Genomic DNA, 15,490 nt, shown 5'->3' on the forward strand with positions numbered 1-15,490 from the left:
CTCCAAGCATGGCCCAATAGGTTTCCCAGGAATTCCAAAACCAGTTAGTCCCTCCGGACATAAATTAGAGACGTCACATCACACACTCCAGACATTGTTTGTTTGTATCGCATACTCTTTGTGTATTTATCACCCTTTAACACTTTCCTCTTCTTTTCTCCAATTTCTCTCTTCTAGGCAGCTGATGAGCTTGTTTCCATGTCATTCAAGATAATGCATGCTTGCTTTCTTTTACAAAATTTACTTGCACACGAGTCTTCAACTTGTATCTTCTTCTTCCTCACATATATAAATTATAATTCACGCTTAGATGATAATTAAATAAAATAAGCATTTGTAAATAAAATATTTAATCATTGGATGTTACATATTATCTAACGGAAAGATCCTAGATCCAATTCTGCTTTCTTGTAGTTGGATACTTGTTGTTGCACATCTAATCACCAAAACTTCTAGTCTTTTCTCTTCCACCTTCTTCTCTACATCCTTCAAAACTTTGGCTTCCAATTTGAAAGAATGTTCCTTAAATCCATTAAGCATCAATTGTATTTTCTCTGCACTTAACAAAGACTTATCCAAAAATACTTCTAGAAGTCCTTCATGAAGACTTTCACTGCATCATTAATAAGTTACGAGCCCTATATTTGAGACTTAATAAAATTCTTGTGATTAGAATGGTGAAGTATATCACCCAAACAAATCATATGTAAGGGAGACAATCACTTAAGGTCCATCTGATCTTGAGACATTGATGCCCACTTTAGTATGTCCCATCCTAAATATCTCCTAGGCATGTTTTGCTTCGTGCCCACTTTGATTCTACTCACATCGTCTTGAAATCTGCATTTTCAATTCCTTCCTCAACCTCTATTCAATTTTAAGTCCTCATTGACAAGACTAGGACACCTTAGGTGCCCTAGTACTCGTGATTGGGACCCAAATTATGACCCCTCATTTCTTGCCTCATGTGTGCAAAAAAAAAATTAGCTTCATGTCAGTCGGCTCCAAAAATTCAAATACTTTATGTATGATTAGGTATAAAAGGAAGCCTACCCTGTCATTTGAAGGGGTTTACCTACAATTCAAGTGATCTCTTAATTATAAAATTAATTCAATTCCAAGTGAACAAGCAATCAAGCATTCATCAAGCATTGAAGGAGAATTCAAGTTAAAGCACAACATTCATGATCAACAGTCTACATGACATCCTAAAACCTTGTGTGAGGATTCAAGAAAGATTCATCAAGGTATCATGTTCAATTTTAAGCATTTTTAGATTAGATCTATCCTTTCCCTCAAAAGGAAAACATTATACTTCAAGGTTAACTCACAATCCGAGGTTTGACCTAGGAAAGCCCCCATCAACAAACCTATTTTCATCATTTTATGTGTAGGAAATTGATTCAGGAGTTACGTGTGAAGAATTTGGCAAAGTAAATAATGACAATCAAACTCAAATTTTGATGGCATGAAAAGCAGAAGACTAGGCCAGTTCACACCTCCTAGTCCCAAGAATTTTTGACAACCTTTTGATAGTAGATTCTGTGTACCATCCTAATCCAAAAAGCATTCATTTTGTCTACATCCGATAGGTGGAGGATCTGGTCGATCTGCACCTCCTAGTACCAACAATTCTACTTGAACACTCTGTCACATGAGAAGAGATATGACTTCTAGGTCTACTAAGGAGATGCTTACTATTAGTCATATGATAAGAGAAAAGAGAAGAAACTTGAATACTATTAGCTAACAAGTTGTGTACTGTTGGGTGATTCATGCTACATCATGGATTTCATTGGCTAGCAAGTTGTGTTATGCTAGGTGATCCATGATAGAGAAGATTAACAAACAAAACCATTTGTTCACAAGGCAATCCAAAAAATCTACTACAAAATGGTTGTTGTAGTGACACAAAACACAAACAACAATAATAACCAACACTTGCAAAGGTGTAAACAACAACAATGATCACACTAGCATTAATCCATGCTATTCCAAGTAATGAATCTAAAAAAATAATAACCATGCCCTAGGGGGCGCTATGTAACAAAACACTTCTAGTTTGAGGATATAACATAAATGAATTAACACGAAAAAAAGGAGAGCTCATATGCCTCCCCTTAAGATGTCAACATACCTCTAGGTTGATATCTTAAGGTAGATAGCAATCAAGGACAAGCACCTTCAACACCAAGAAGATACCCTTAATAAACATACATGCATTCCAAGCTAGGAAGAAAGATCCTTGTACATGTCTCATTGCTATAAGAAAGGAAAAGATAGTTGTAAAAGAGATATTTTCCAACAAGTGTAAAGGGATCATTTTAAAGAGGGAGGAAGAGATCTTTTCCTAAAGATGTCTACCTCCAAAAATAGAGGAGATATTTAATAAAGATATCATCTTTTAAATTAAGAAATGGGCAGGAGATTAAGAATACAAACCTTCCATATTGCTAGGAAATGGTATCCTTGATGAAGGATTGCACACTTTCTATCACTAAGGAGAGATCATTCATAAAATACATACCGTTTCAAGAAAGAAAGAGGTCCTAATCAAGGAACACACATGTCCAAGCAAGGAGAGAATTTGGATTGAGGACAATTCTATGCAAGAAAGGATATCAAGTTATAAAAGATAAAAATCAACAAAGGTAAAGTGGATCCTTAAAAAAGAGGAACAATTGACAACTATTATTCTTGCTCCACAATGTAGAGACAAGAAGAACTAGGCTATTATGTTGCCTCCCAAGTATGATTGCACATGAAATCGTAATACCATGAATGACAATGAGCCCCTAATAGGTAATTAAGCTACCGATGTCATATAGCAAGATAAAAACATAATAGGTTATAAATGTCATTTAGAAGGGATATGATGAGTGTATAACTCATTGTCACCTATTATTTAAATGTTACTAGAACTACAATAAGTTGTTGAATTTTAATCTCCAAATCAGGACATTCATTAGTGGAATAGTTGATGATGCTTGAAAAAAGGATTGTCATAATTTTGTTTATGGTTTTTTCTTCAATTTTTCAAGGGGAGAGTAATAAAGTTGGCTTTAAGAAACTCATACAAAATTATCTCTTGTTGTGATTAAAAGTTGTTGGAAAAGTCATAGATATATTAGACAATGGGGGAGGGGATGTCAACAAAGGATAAGGATAGAAACCTAAATCTTCTTCAGAAAAATTGTAATGTACATATTTCTCATGAACCTCCACACTTCATTACACACATCCTAAATCATGTCCATTGCATCCATGTGTATAATTAAATGTGGTATTTAAATCATGTCTAGAGGAGTGTGTTCATTCATATTTTCAAAGTTTAAAGATCCTCAACCATCATCAAGATATGTGTTGGAAGAAGATGTTGGAATAGATTTAGAAGAAGCTTGATTAATTGACACATACAACTCCCTTGAGACTTCATATTTGGATAGAGGGACCTTATATCAAATTAAGGAAGGCATGAGAGTGATATATGTATTAGTGTAATTATTATACTTTTTGAATATTTATCCTTAGTATAATATTGGAAATAGTATCTTATACTAATTAGGGAGTCGTAATTAGGATATTATTTTCCCATTTTTAGTTGTTGATCTCATTATTTAAGACACAAATGATTTTCATCATTTCTTTTCTTTATGTGGAATATATATCTAATGTAATTATTTATATTTTTAATAAGAAAATAAATTTATTGTAGTAATCATGTGGTTTTTTAATTTTATCTCTTGTCTAAGAGAGAGTATTGAAGATCATAACTCTAACATGGCTTTATTTTGGATGAGTAATTTTGGTGTTTACATCGCAAGACTTGGGCATAGCTTAATCAGGTTCTTCAGACCTCTTCTTTCATTGTAATTTTGAGATATATGCTTTAGTTAGTGACTGTCTAATGTCTTCAAAAAATCAGTAGCATATCTCTTGGTAGTCAGCCTATGTAAAGATCCTATGATTGTATTGAAACTGGTTTATATTAAGATTTGAATGGGCTTGTGGCTGTAATATGTTTTTAGAGGTTGCATGACATGTTTGACGAAATGTCAATAATCTAGTGAAGTCTGATTTTGATACATGATAGTCCATGTAATTTTACATTAGCTGCATATAACATGTATTTATGACTGTCAATGAGGCATTTGTTTGATTTAGATATGAAATAAGAGGAATTTGAGGTTGCATCATCATACGCCCATTTTCTGAGGACTCTTGCCAATTGTTTGTCATAATGTCAGCAAGCTAAACATTCTGATTTTGAGTCTAATTTGGTGTTAGATCATCATAATTTGATTGTATATGCATTCTTGGCTATCATTCTTTCACTTGCAGTCAATTGTAGTTGTACATTTATGAGAAATGTGTGATGGTTCACCTCTATACCAAACTAAAAACTTCTAAGACAACAGTTCGCATAACACGCAACAGTAGCGAACATCATAACACGCAGATTTGACAATGAATATTCCTTGTTTTTCAGTCATCATTGGACAAGGGATATTACACAATCATGCTAAATAGATTTCAAACCCCATAATTCATATAGAGAACAACAAATTTGGACTCAAGAGTTTCTAGAGTAATTTTTGAGGTTAAATGAATCTGTGAACAATAGTTTAAACATGAATAGTGTTTATTTACACTATGAATATCATTTGATGTTGTGATTAATGTCTTAGGCATGGACAATGTTTTAGGTGTGAATAATGTTTTCAAGTATGAATAGGTTTTTTTGGTAATGGAGATTTTCTAGGGGCTATGGATAATGGTTTAAGCCTTGTGTAGTTTTTTCAAGCTTTTTTTGCTTGCCTAAAGGAATAGTTTCATGAAAACAGACATCAGTTGGGAATACAATATCCAAATTTTAAAAAATAAATAGACATTGGAATGTTGATTCTATGATATAAAACATCTTTAAAACATGTACCCTGACAATTGTAGCTACAACATGTGACAAAATTCCTCTATTATTTATCCTATGATAGATGTTCATACCTTGTTCCAAAACTTCCAATTTCTATGAGGCAGTCTGTCAAACAGTCGGCGTGCCATTTCAAAGCTCCCATTTTCGCATAGGCTAGGGGATGTTGACAGAGCTTTACACTTGCGCCCAGGCCAACGGAGAATCAAAAACATCACTATCTGTAGGTGCAAAATAGATGGGTGACCGATACTGATGAATGAAAGAAGGGGAATGAAGCCTATTGGTCTTTAGCGCCCGAGAGCATGCCCTATTCCATGAGCCGACATTGTTCCCATTTTCGCACAAGCTGGGGGATGTTGACAGAGCTTTACACTTGCCCTATTCCATGAGCTGACATTGCTCCCATTTTCGCAAACCCTATTCCATGAGCCGACAATGCTTGGAGTTGGCATTAATCGGTTAAAACGGTTCACGTGCTTCATCCAAAACCTGGAGTACGCTTACTCTGGGCGGGAGTACACTGCTGGGGCGACAACATGAGAATGGGAAGAGGCCGCAAAAATGGTTTGAAATGTCTTGGTCTTTTTTTTTTTTTAAGTAATGCTCACGGTCATCGGAATTTTGACGAACGCGAGCACTTTTTGTAAAAAACACAAATTTCATTGCCAATTCATTCTCTGTCAAAAATAGATATTGAATTATCATCGGATTTCGACGAATGCGGGTAATTTTTCAAAAAAAAATCAAATTTGTTCACAATATACCTTCTCTGTCGAAAACCTCTGTCAGAATTTTAGGCCAAATGTATTAGTGTGGCTATGTACACACTTGTAGGTCTCCATGGCCTCCCCTTGATCTCTTCATACATGGCCTTCTCCATCACAACTTTCAAGGTCTTTAGATAAGCCATATAGATTAGACTAGTAATCTCAATTACAAGGTTAATCCCATGACCACAAAAATGACATAGGGTAGGTAAATGGTCAAATCAAAGTGGACAACAATTATATGGGGGAAAGTGCATGAGTAACTATAATAAATGTAAGACTTGGATGAATATATTAAGGTATATGCATATAGGGGTATAATAGAAGTTAAATATATGAAAATAGGTGTATGCAAAAATAAACCACAAGACAAGAATGACCCCAACTTTACACAAAGATTATATCATTAGTTAATATTTACATATGTGAAAGACATTCTCTTAAAATGAGCCCAAAACTATATGAGAAATTGTACAGATATGCAAATTTCACACAAGAAGAATTTATATGAATGCTTGGACTTGAAGTCACTTTCAACATGATGTTTTTAGTTGTACTTTGAATTTTAGACATCAACAAAATTTATCTTTTTAAACTATACAACTATTCCATTTATCTTCTATGAAAATTGAAACTATACAACTATTCCATTTATCTTCTATGAAAATTGAAACTATACAACTATTCCATTTTATCTCTCATAGAAATTGGAACCATATAATTATTATTTTGTGTATTTGAAAAATTACGTAAACATTAGCTAATTCAATAATCAATTATTACACCTGATATATACTAAAAAAGTGAATAATTGTCCTATTTTAAATCAAATAGTCAAATATTACGATCTTTATCTTAAAAAATATATCTTGAATTTGTTGGCTTTGACGAAAACAAGCTGCGTGAGGGCAGCATTCACATGTGTTTCTGTGAATTTTCCTCTCCCGTGTCAAACTTAACAATCCAGACAAAGATTGCCAGCAAGGAAGCAATAAAAAATTCGAAATCGATGGACTCATCGTTTTCCGCACAAGCGGGCCAAAATCCCGTGAGCGATTCAGACCCCACAATGACTCAAATCAAGAAAACCTCTCGGTTTTGAAGTTACATGGGAATAAGGGAAACAGTTTATAGGAGATTCTCTTTACTGTATAACGCAGGTACAATAGGAAGCTCATGGCTAGTCACCTAATATTGTTTCTACTGGGGGCAGCTGTCTCTTCTTTGGCCAGTGCTTCAGGTGTTGAGCAGAGTACCAGTTTCATCTTCAACCAGTTCAGTGGCACAAACACAATAGAATATGTTGAAGATGCCTCAATGCAATCCAATGTTATTCACCTCACAAATCACTCCGAGCGCGCCATTGGTCGCGCTTATTATGACAAGCTCGTCCCCATGAAAAGAAAAGGCTCAGTAATCTCATTCAGCACAAGCTTCGTATTCGCCATAGTTCCGCACCCTCGCTCGGGCGGTGGTGACGGGCTCTGCTTCATCATGACGCCTACCACGGCTCTCAATGGCGCCATCGCTACACAGTACTTTGGCCTCGTCAATACCTCCAGCGATGGCAAAGACTACAATCATCTTTTTGCTGTAGAGTTCGACACGATTCAGAGCATAGGCGTGGAGGACAAGGACAGCAACCATGTGGGAATCGATCTCAATAGCGTCAAGTCGGTGGTGGCACAATTTGCTGGTTACCGGGTAGGGAATACATTGATGCCCATTAATCTCAAGAGTGGGCATAATATAAGGGCCTGGATCGACTATGATGGCGCTTCTAAACAGCTCGACATAAGGATTGCAGCAATTGGACAGGCGAGGCCGCAGAAAGCCCTGCTGTCCAAGAAAAATTTGAATCTGGATGATATTATAGAAGACCACATGTACGTTGGGTTTTCCGCATCTACAGGTGATGTTTTCCCTGCACTAGTTTGTTTGGCGGCCTGAGTTAACTCTATTTTCAGTGGAGGACTGATCTCCTGGAACTCATTTTAAAGGCTATTGGAAGATATTTATCTTTTTTGTAAAATTGATGCCTTCATTTTTTTGGTATGCTGATTTTTTAGTCTGTTTGGACGCGGTTGAAAGCTTGCCCTAACTGCTAAGAATTTTATGTTTACGCAGCACATATATCGCCTCAAATTCAGCGACTCAATTTTGGTATATTTTAGAGGGAGAATTATGTTTATCCGACTTCTGCATGTTCTTCTGCTATTACTTTTCAGCTCCTTAGTTATGAAGATAAGTTATGAAATCTAGAGGATTACTTGACTGAAAAAGCTCTTAAGTTTTTTCAAGAGCACTGGTTTAGAGATAACCTTATCTGCATGACTTATTTCTCTGTTTTCTAAACACTATCGTGTTTCAGTAACACGCTTTTATTTATAATTTTAATTTCTGGTGGATTTGACCCCCGTGTTTTTTTCTCAAATGACCTCTGTAAGTTATCATTACAGGATTATATTTTATCTTTACAGCTATATATCAAGCACTTTATGTACAGAAAACATGAGTAAGAGTATGGATCTTGGCAAGCACATAAATTTTTTTTAGGCCCTTCACCAATATTGACTCTAGAGTACCTATGGGCCAAGGAGGTTGAGCTTTTATGGAGAGATCATTTCTGTTATACAAACTACAGGTAAAACAATTGGTGCCGTTTCTATTCAAGCCCCCAAAGACCAGGTGTTATTTATTGTATAGCCTATACAATAAAAGAAATAAAAATTGGTTGGAAGGATAAAATCCTATACAAGACTTTAAGCTTTCCTGGCCTTGAAATCCTAATAAAGTACGTCATGTCAACTGAATTGCCAAATTGTAAAATTGTTTGAAGAAATCGCTATTTAATACAACCAAAATTTGAAAGGAATTTTGAATTGACCAGACGTAAGTTCAAATTGCTATAAATCTTCGTTACAGTCTTGAAATTGATATGATAACTATAGACAAGGACTGAGACATTCTTCGACATGATAACTGTGTCAAGTGGCACCATTTCTTTTGGTAGATATACCCATCAAAAGTGGTTTACAAGTTAAACTCAAAATGTTGGAAGAAAGGAATTAAACCGTCCATTTATGGTGGTCTCCCCCACGAGCTGACTGTCTCTTTTTTGAATTAGCTGTATTTAGAAGTTTGAGTGCTAACTCGCAGGTAGTAGATTCCTTTTTCTTTTTAAGGAGAGTGTGAGTTTGGGTTGTTAGGGGACGCGGAGAAAAGCAGAACATTCTTTGCATGGTCTTCAAGGGCCTTAATAAGGTTTTTTTTGTTTTGAATTTGCCACTATAATCTTTTTCAAATTGACAACAAAAAGAAGTTAAGTCTGGTTCTCTGTTATTTTATTGTCTAGTTTAATTCATTATCTGTAAGTTTTCACATTTTCGTTCTTTATATACATAGCAGAGCAGATTTCCTTGCAGCTACAGAGCTTTTAAAGATGCTGGGAGTAGAGAGTTTGTGGGGCAGCTTTAGCTGTTATTAAGACAAAAATTCTGGATGACTCAGAGGAGAGTTGTGGTTGTGGCCATGGATGCAGAAAGTAGAGATCAATTATAGAGTCATATTATTTGCTGATTTCTATTTGAGCTAAGTAAGCTTATTCAACCTGCAGCGACAGAGGTTGTCAGCATCAGTCCATTCTGTGATGGTCTAGAGGGGAGTCCGCATGAACCAGGGAAGAAAGGGCAGGAGGAATTTAGACGCTTGAAGAAGTGTTGATGAATGGCTTAGGAGATTAGAAGCCATTGAGGTTAGATTATCTCTGGATGAGTCCAAAGAGGAACAGGTGAAACTGGTAAATGCTAGGGGAGTAGACCCTATGGAGAGGGTCATTGAAGCCATGGCCAGAGAAGGCTCCAAGGTAAAAGTTGATATATCTGAGTTTAAAAGTGAACTCAACCTAGATTTGTCATTGGACTTAGTCAACAAGTTGGAAAAGTATTTCGAGATGGAAGACATTGGTGAGGATGATAAAAGGGTGAAAATTGCAGCATCCAAATTGAAGTCGCATGCAACTCTATGGTGGGAGACTGCGTAGAGTTCAAGAAGACAAGGGAAGGAAAAAATCAGACCATGGCCTAAGATGTTAAAACATCTGAGAGCTTAATTCTTGCCCTCTGGTTACCAGCAAAAAACATTAACGAATATTAAGAACTTAAAACAATGAAATCTGTCAATGCAAGCTTATAAGAGCAATTTATGAGGCTACAAATTTGGACATATATAGAGAGAAGTGAAGGGCAAGCTGCAATGCAATACGTCAATGGCCTTAAGTTTCAACTTTAAGATGAGCTTGCCTTGTTGAAAGTGCCTACTGTGGACAAGGCATGTGAAAATGCCTTAAAGGCAGAGGAGAAACTGAACCTGATAAGAAAAACAGTGAGTAAAAGAGGTGATAGCAACTAGAATAGATGAAAAGAAGTTTCCTTCAGGATCTGCCATGAGTGAAGAGCTAGGAGCAGGCAAGAATTTTAAAGCTGACTTCCAAGGAAGGGGAGGCTTTGGAGGTAACAAGGATAACAATCTTTTGGAGATTAGAAGCAGTTGAGATGCTTCATTTGTAACAAAGCCCATAAGGCAATAGATTGCCCACAAAACCCCAAAAGGCAACGGTAGCCTAGGAAGAAAAAGAATCTTTGACAAAGGAAGTTGAAATAGAGATGGTACAGAACTTGATGCTATGAAGATCCTTGATATCAGGAACAAAGAGGCCTCAGAAGTTGATTGGAGGAGTAAGAGCATCTTCTGGACAAAATGCATGTGCAAAAGCTTGCAAGGTGACTGTAGATGGTGGATCTACTGACAATCTGGTGAGTACAAAAATAGTTAACAAATTGCAGCTTTCTTGCATTCCAAAATCTAATATTACAAGATTTCTTGGTTGAAGAAGGATCATTGTGTACTTGTGGATAATTGTTGTCTTTTTACTTTCAAAATTGGTCCTTGTGGATGAAGTGTTATGTGATGTGATGCCAATGAATGTGTGTCACTAGCTATTGGGAAGATCCTGCAATCTGATCAGAAAGTAATCCATTATGGTGGGTAGAACTTTTATGGTGCACAACATGAAGGAAGGAAACATCTCCTCAAACTGTGGAAAGAGGAAGGGGCATTTGAAATAACAACTTTGTCTCTTCTATTGGAAGCCAGATTTGAGCCTGAATAGAAAAACAAAAATTCTATATAAGATAAGAAGTGAGCTAGAGGTGTGCTTAGGAGCCAAAAGTGAAAATGACTTGAAGAGTATAGTACAACAAAAAAAATGATGAAAAAGAAATGGAGCTGCATTGAGACTCAACTGTAAAGGTTAAAGGTGTTCCTCAAGAGATAGATTTTGAGGTTTCAGTTGACTATGACCTTCATTTGAAAGAAACATTGGAAGATCCTACAAGTAAATATCACAGGATTGAAAGGAATGGTGAGCTGTGGGAGTGTGAGCAAGATCCTAGAAATTCTTCAAAAATGTTATCAAGAGTCTGGTCAAAGGTGATAGCCTAACTCAGTCTGAGAGCAGTGATCTGAAGCATGATTGGGACAAGGCAAGGAGTTTCAATTGTGTGGGTAGTAACAACAGAGATTATTTTGTCAGTTCTGCACAAGTGACTGCACATGGTTTTGACACCCCAAACTGATGGTAGAATCAGCACTGGCTTCCTCTTGACCTTGGCAGTGAAAGGGTTGGAAGAACAAATAACGGTTCATATGAACCCAAGTAATCACAAGCGAATACTTTGAAGTAAAAACTATTGGAAGGTGCTGGTAGTGACAAATTTCAAGATGAAGCTTATCAAATCAGGTTGTTCTGAACCCAGAGGTTCAGAGATCTTAAAAAATGGGGAGAATGATGTAATTGATCATTTATGGCAACCTCCTCTCACTAACCGTCTGCATCTTTTTTTGGCCTTGCTATCTTTAGAAGTTAACTGGTAACTACTGGGTAGTGAGTTCTTTTATAAGTATTTCTTTCTCTTTTCAAGCAGTGTGAGTCTTCAAGTGTTAGAATAAATTTTTTTTTGGCTTTTGGAATTTTCTGTAGTAGTATTTTTGAAGTTGAGAATAAAGAGAAGTTAATGTAATTGCTGTTATGTATCTCTGTTATTTTATTGTCTAGTTTAATTTGTTATATGTTGGTTGTCGCATTTTTATCTGCTAGTACAGAACAGTTTTCCTTGCAACCACAGAGGCGTCTGCATCAATGTTGTACTCAGATACATAAATTTAAAAGTTTTAAGGTTTCTTTGTTAAGTAAAAGCACCAACTAGCAATGGCTAGTCTATCATGTATCTAGTTTGTTCAATTCACTAGTCTAATTGGATCACATACACAGAACACTACCATGGATCATTTCACAACTAGGTGTAGTAATCCATGGTACCTAGAAGAAAGCCTCCTGGAATGAAATGAACTTCACAGTTAGATCCAGGTCAGCTTTTACTTTAGGGTGGCCTTGAAACTCAAAGGTGCACCCATCAGGTGGTTTGGGGCCCAAAATTTGAAAATTCTCTACCCTCTCATGCTGTTGTATTATTTCATTTTTCTTTCTAGCAAAAGTTTAGTGACTGTAACTGTGCACCTGTGAGTGCTCATTTTTCGTAGGTCTACAGAATTCTGACAACAATTCTAAGGCGTAAGTAATAGAACTCTGAGACTTTCTTATTGAGTCATTTTGTTAAAAAATTCAGCATGCCTTGTGTGTATTGCCATATTTAGCATCCAACTGTATTTAAGGCTTTTGAAACTAAAACTTCCTATAGAGATTGGCTAACTATTATTTTTTTTGTTTGGTTTCCATATCCTGTGCCCCTGCTCCAAGGCTTCCCATTTTCCACACATTTCTTAAATTTTTTCCATTAAACTTGGCCAATTTGATTTTTTAAGATGTCTCTGAGGTTACATTGACAGGACTACCTATTAGAAGAAGCAAATATTTGTTAGAAAGAAAGAAAAAGCAATGATAGAGCATACATCTTACAGAGAGCAAGAAAAATTATATATATCTTAGAAGACAAAAACATTATTACGTTGAAGAGGTTTCTGATGCAATTATTTGTAGATCCCCATTTTAATTTTAATTGAGAAAAAATGTGCAGAAGTTATATCCTTGAAAAAGATTTTTGAATTTCAATTTTACAAGCCTTCTTCAGTTTTCTTGTAATTTTTTGGAAGAATACTGATTTATATTGTATCATCAGGTAGTTCCCCTCTAGTTGAGGATCATTACATTCTAGCATGGAGCTTCACCACCGGCAGCAGCAAGGCTCTGGACCTAGACACCTCGCATCTCCCTTCATTTTACATGAAAATCCCCAAGTTCTATGATTCTGCTAAGTTCATATCTTCTACTACAATATGCTCTGTAGCTTTCATCCTGGGACTCATTCTAGGCACATTTTATTGGCTTAGAAGGATTGACTACATAGATTTCTACGAGAAATGGGAAGTGCAGTATTGGCCACACAGATTTAGTTACCGAGAACTCAAGCTCGCCACAAAGGTAGATATGAATGATGAACTATCTTATTACATCCATGAGTTTTCAGCAGCTTGCCTCCCATTTGACTAGATAATCCAAGCATGTTTGTTGATGTTATAAATGTTCTTCTTTTACATCTACTCACACGTTCAGTTGGCAAACTTAACAAGCCATGTGGGCTATTTAAACTTTCAAGATGATGAGGGCTTGACTTGAGTTCACTAATTACATGTCTTTTATTCATAGGGGTAATTTTGTCACTAGCATGTGATTAGTGTGTTGATCTTACATTGCCAGTTTCATTTTTCTCACCAAAATCCTGTGAGAGCTTCTATGACCTTTAAGCAAGTCATGAATAGCCAAGGACTCTTTGGACAATCTATGTTTTGAAGCTTCTATCTCTTAAAGCCATTGGGTCATGATACCATATTGTAACTTTATTTTTATTTTTATTTCAAGTTCTAATGTTTGAAGCAATAGTGAAGTTAGAAAAAGATTTAAGTCATAGGTCTTACACATCTCACAATTGTGGTCAGGTATAAATTTTGCTATCTCACGTGTTTATATTCTTTAATGTGAAACATAATACTGAACAACGGATTTACCACTGTTTATTGCAGGGTTTCAGGGATGACAATCTTCTGGGCTCAGGGGGCTTTGGACGAGTGTACAGGGGTACTCTGGCCTCTGGTGAAGAAGTTGCTGTCAAAAGCATCACAAAAGACTGCACAGAAGGAATGAAGGAATTCGTTGCAGAAATCTCCAGCCTTGGGCGACTGCAGCACCGGAACCTGGTACCTCTCAGGGGCTGGTGCCGAAAAAACAAACGCCTCTTCATTGTCTATGACTACATGTCCAATGGAAGTCTTGAGAAAAATTTGTTCACTCCGGAAGCGAATCTTACATGGGCTCAGAGATACAAGATTCTCACAGGGGTGGCCACTGGGCTGCTATACTTACATGAGCAATGGGAAAAAAGAGTGGTGCACAGGGACATTAAGTCCAGCAATATATTGTTGGACCATGATCTGAATGGCCGAGTGGGGGACTTTGGGTTGGCAAGGTTATATGACCACAGTGAAAAACCCCAAACTACTCATGTCGTGGGCACACTAGGCTACATTGCACCTGAGCTTATACATTCTGGTAAGGCCTCTGCTTACACAGATGTCTTCAGCTTTGGGGCTCTTATGCTGGAGGTTGCCTGTGGAAGGAAGCCTGTAGATCCTTGTGCTGTGCAAGGTGTGATTTTGGTCCAGTGGGTATGGGATTTGTATATAAATAAAAGATTACTGGATGCTGTTGATGAGAGGCTTGGGGATGATTATGATAAGAGGGAGGCTGCGATGGTGCTAGTATTGGGGCTTGTTTGTTCAAACCCTGATCCACAGGAGAGGCCTTGTATGAGACAAATTCTGCAGATACTTTGTGGTGAGGCTGCTTTGCCCGTGGATCTTCATGTGCCTTTGGCTTTGACACATCCTTACATTGACATTGCAGACTCGAGTTCGTCTACTCCTTTACTTCATTGCAGCTCTCAGAATGATGCAGTTGGGGCAATTTCATGAACTATGCACAGCGTTGTTTTCATTCGTGAATAACAAATGATCAAATGAATGAATCAGAAAGTTTTGGAAATTAAACTTCTTCATTGTATAATAGCCCGGGACTAGTTTTTACCACTGTAAATTCTGTCTTATCAATCAAAACATTAATTTTGGAAGAATGATGGATTTTGATGTTAGTGGGCCAAACCATTCATCAACGTTCATTTTGTGGATCTTATTTGATTTTACATTTCATTCCATTACAATGTAATAAATAATTGTCTTATTTTTATTGACCAAAATCTGTTTTTAAGAGTTCAGTAATGAGCTTGATGTTTAAGAGGAAGTTTTTTAACACATCATTGAAGAAAGCTGACAAACGTGTTGGGAAGTGATGCAGTAGCAAGGACGAGGTCTATCAAAAGACTACCTTAAACATTGCAGAAGTTACCCTCTAAGACCAGCCTTAAGCTAGATCTCTGCACCAAAGACACTAATGTGAATGCACAAATATCTTTGGAACACATAAAACACACACAACTCCATTCATTGAGAACTAAAAAATGCATCACAACACCCAGTTGGGATTCGCAACAGTAACACACATCAGGACATCAATAGACTCTGCTGTACTTCTTACAACCAAAAACTAAAAGTCCAGCTAAATCATCATTCTTAACCATTGCCTATCTGTCTAGAACCACTCTACAAGTTCTACCATCTCTTACGAGGCATCTCAAAGATTAATGCATCTCTCTGGCCCCTT

The 15,490-nt window shown here is 36.7% G+C and overlaps 1 protein-coding gene across 1 annotated transcript; it reads left to right on the plus strand.

Annotated features, from left to right (window-relative positions):
* The first annotated feature begins 6,588 nt into the window (after positions 1-6,588).
* LOC131040956 (L-type lectin-domain containing receptor kinase S.4) lies at positions 6,589-14,903 on the plus strand. The gene is made up of 3 exons (XM_057973920.2): positions 6,589-7,612; positions 12,897-13,198; positions 13,798-14,903. The coding sequence occupies exons 1-3, from the start codon at positions 6,877-6,879 to the stop codon at positions 14,743-14,745; spliced, it is 1,986 nt and encodes a 661-aa protein (XP_057829903.2). The 5' UTR covers positions 6,589-6,876; the 3' UTR covers positions 14,746-14,903.
* The last annotated feature ends 587 nt before the right edge of the window (positions 14,904-15,490 follow it).

This window comes from Cryptomeria japonica, chromosome 9, assembly GCF_030272615.1.
Source record: "Cryptomeria japonica chromosome 9, Sugi_1.0, whole genome shotgun sequence".
NCBI lineage: Eukaryota > Viridiplantae > Streptophyta > Pinopsida > Cupressales > Cupressaceae > Cryptomeria > Cryptomeria japonica.

Excerpts from the sequence above, each read along its gene's own strand:
- LOC131040956 (XM_057973920.2), top strand. The coding sequence starts at position 6,877 with ATGGCTAGTCACCTAATATTGTTTCTACTGGGGGCAGCTGTCTCTTCT. Across the intron at positions 7,613-12,896 it reads TGGGTTTTCCGCATCTACAG|GTAGTTCCCCTCTAGTTGAG; the intron begins GTGATGTTTTCC and ends TTGTATCATCAG. Across the intron at positions 13,199-13,797 it reads AACTCAAGCTCGCCACAAAG|GGTTTCAGGGATGACAATCT; the intron begins GTAGATATGAAT and ends TGTTTATTGCAG.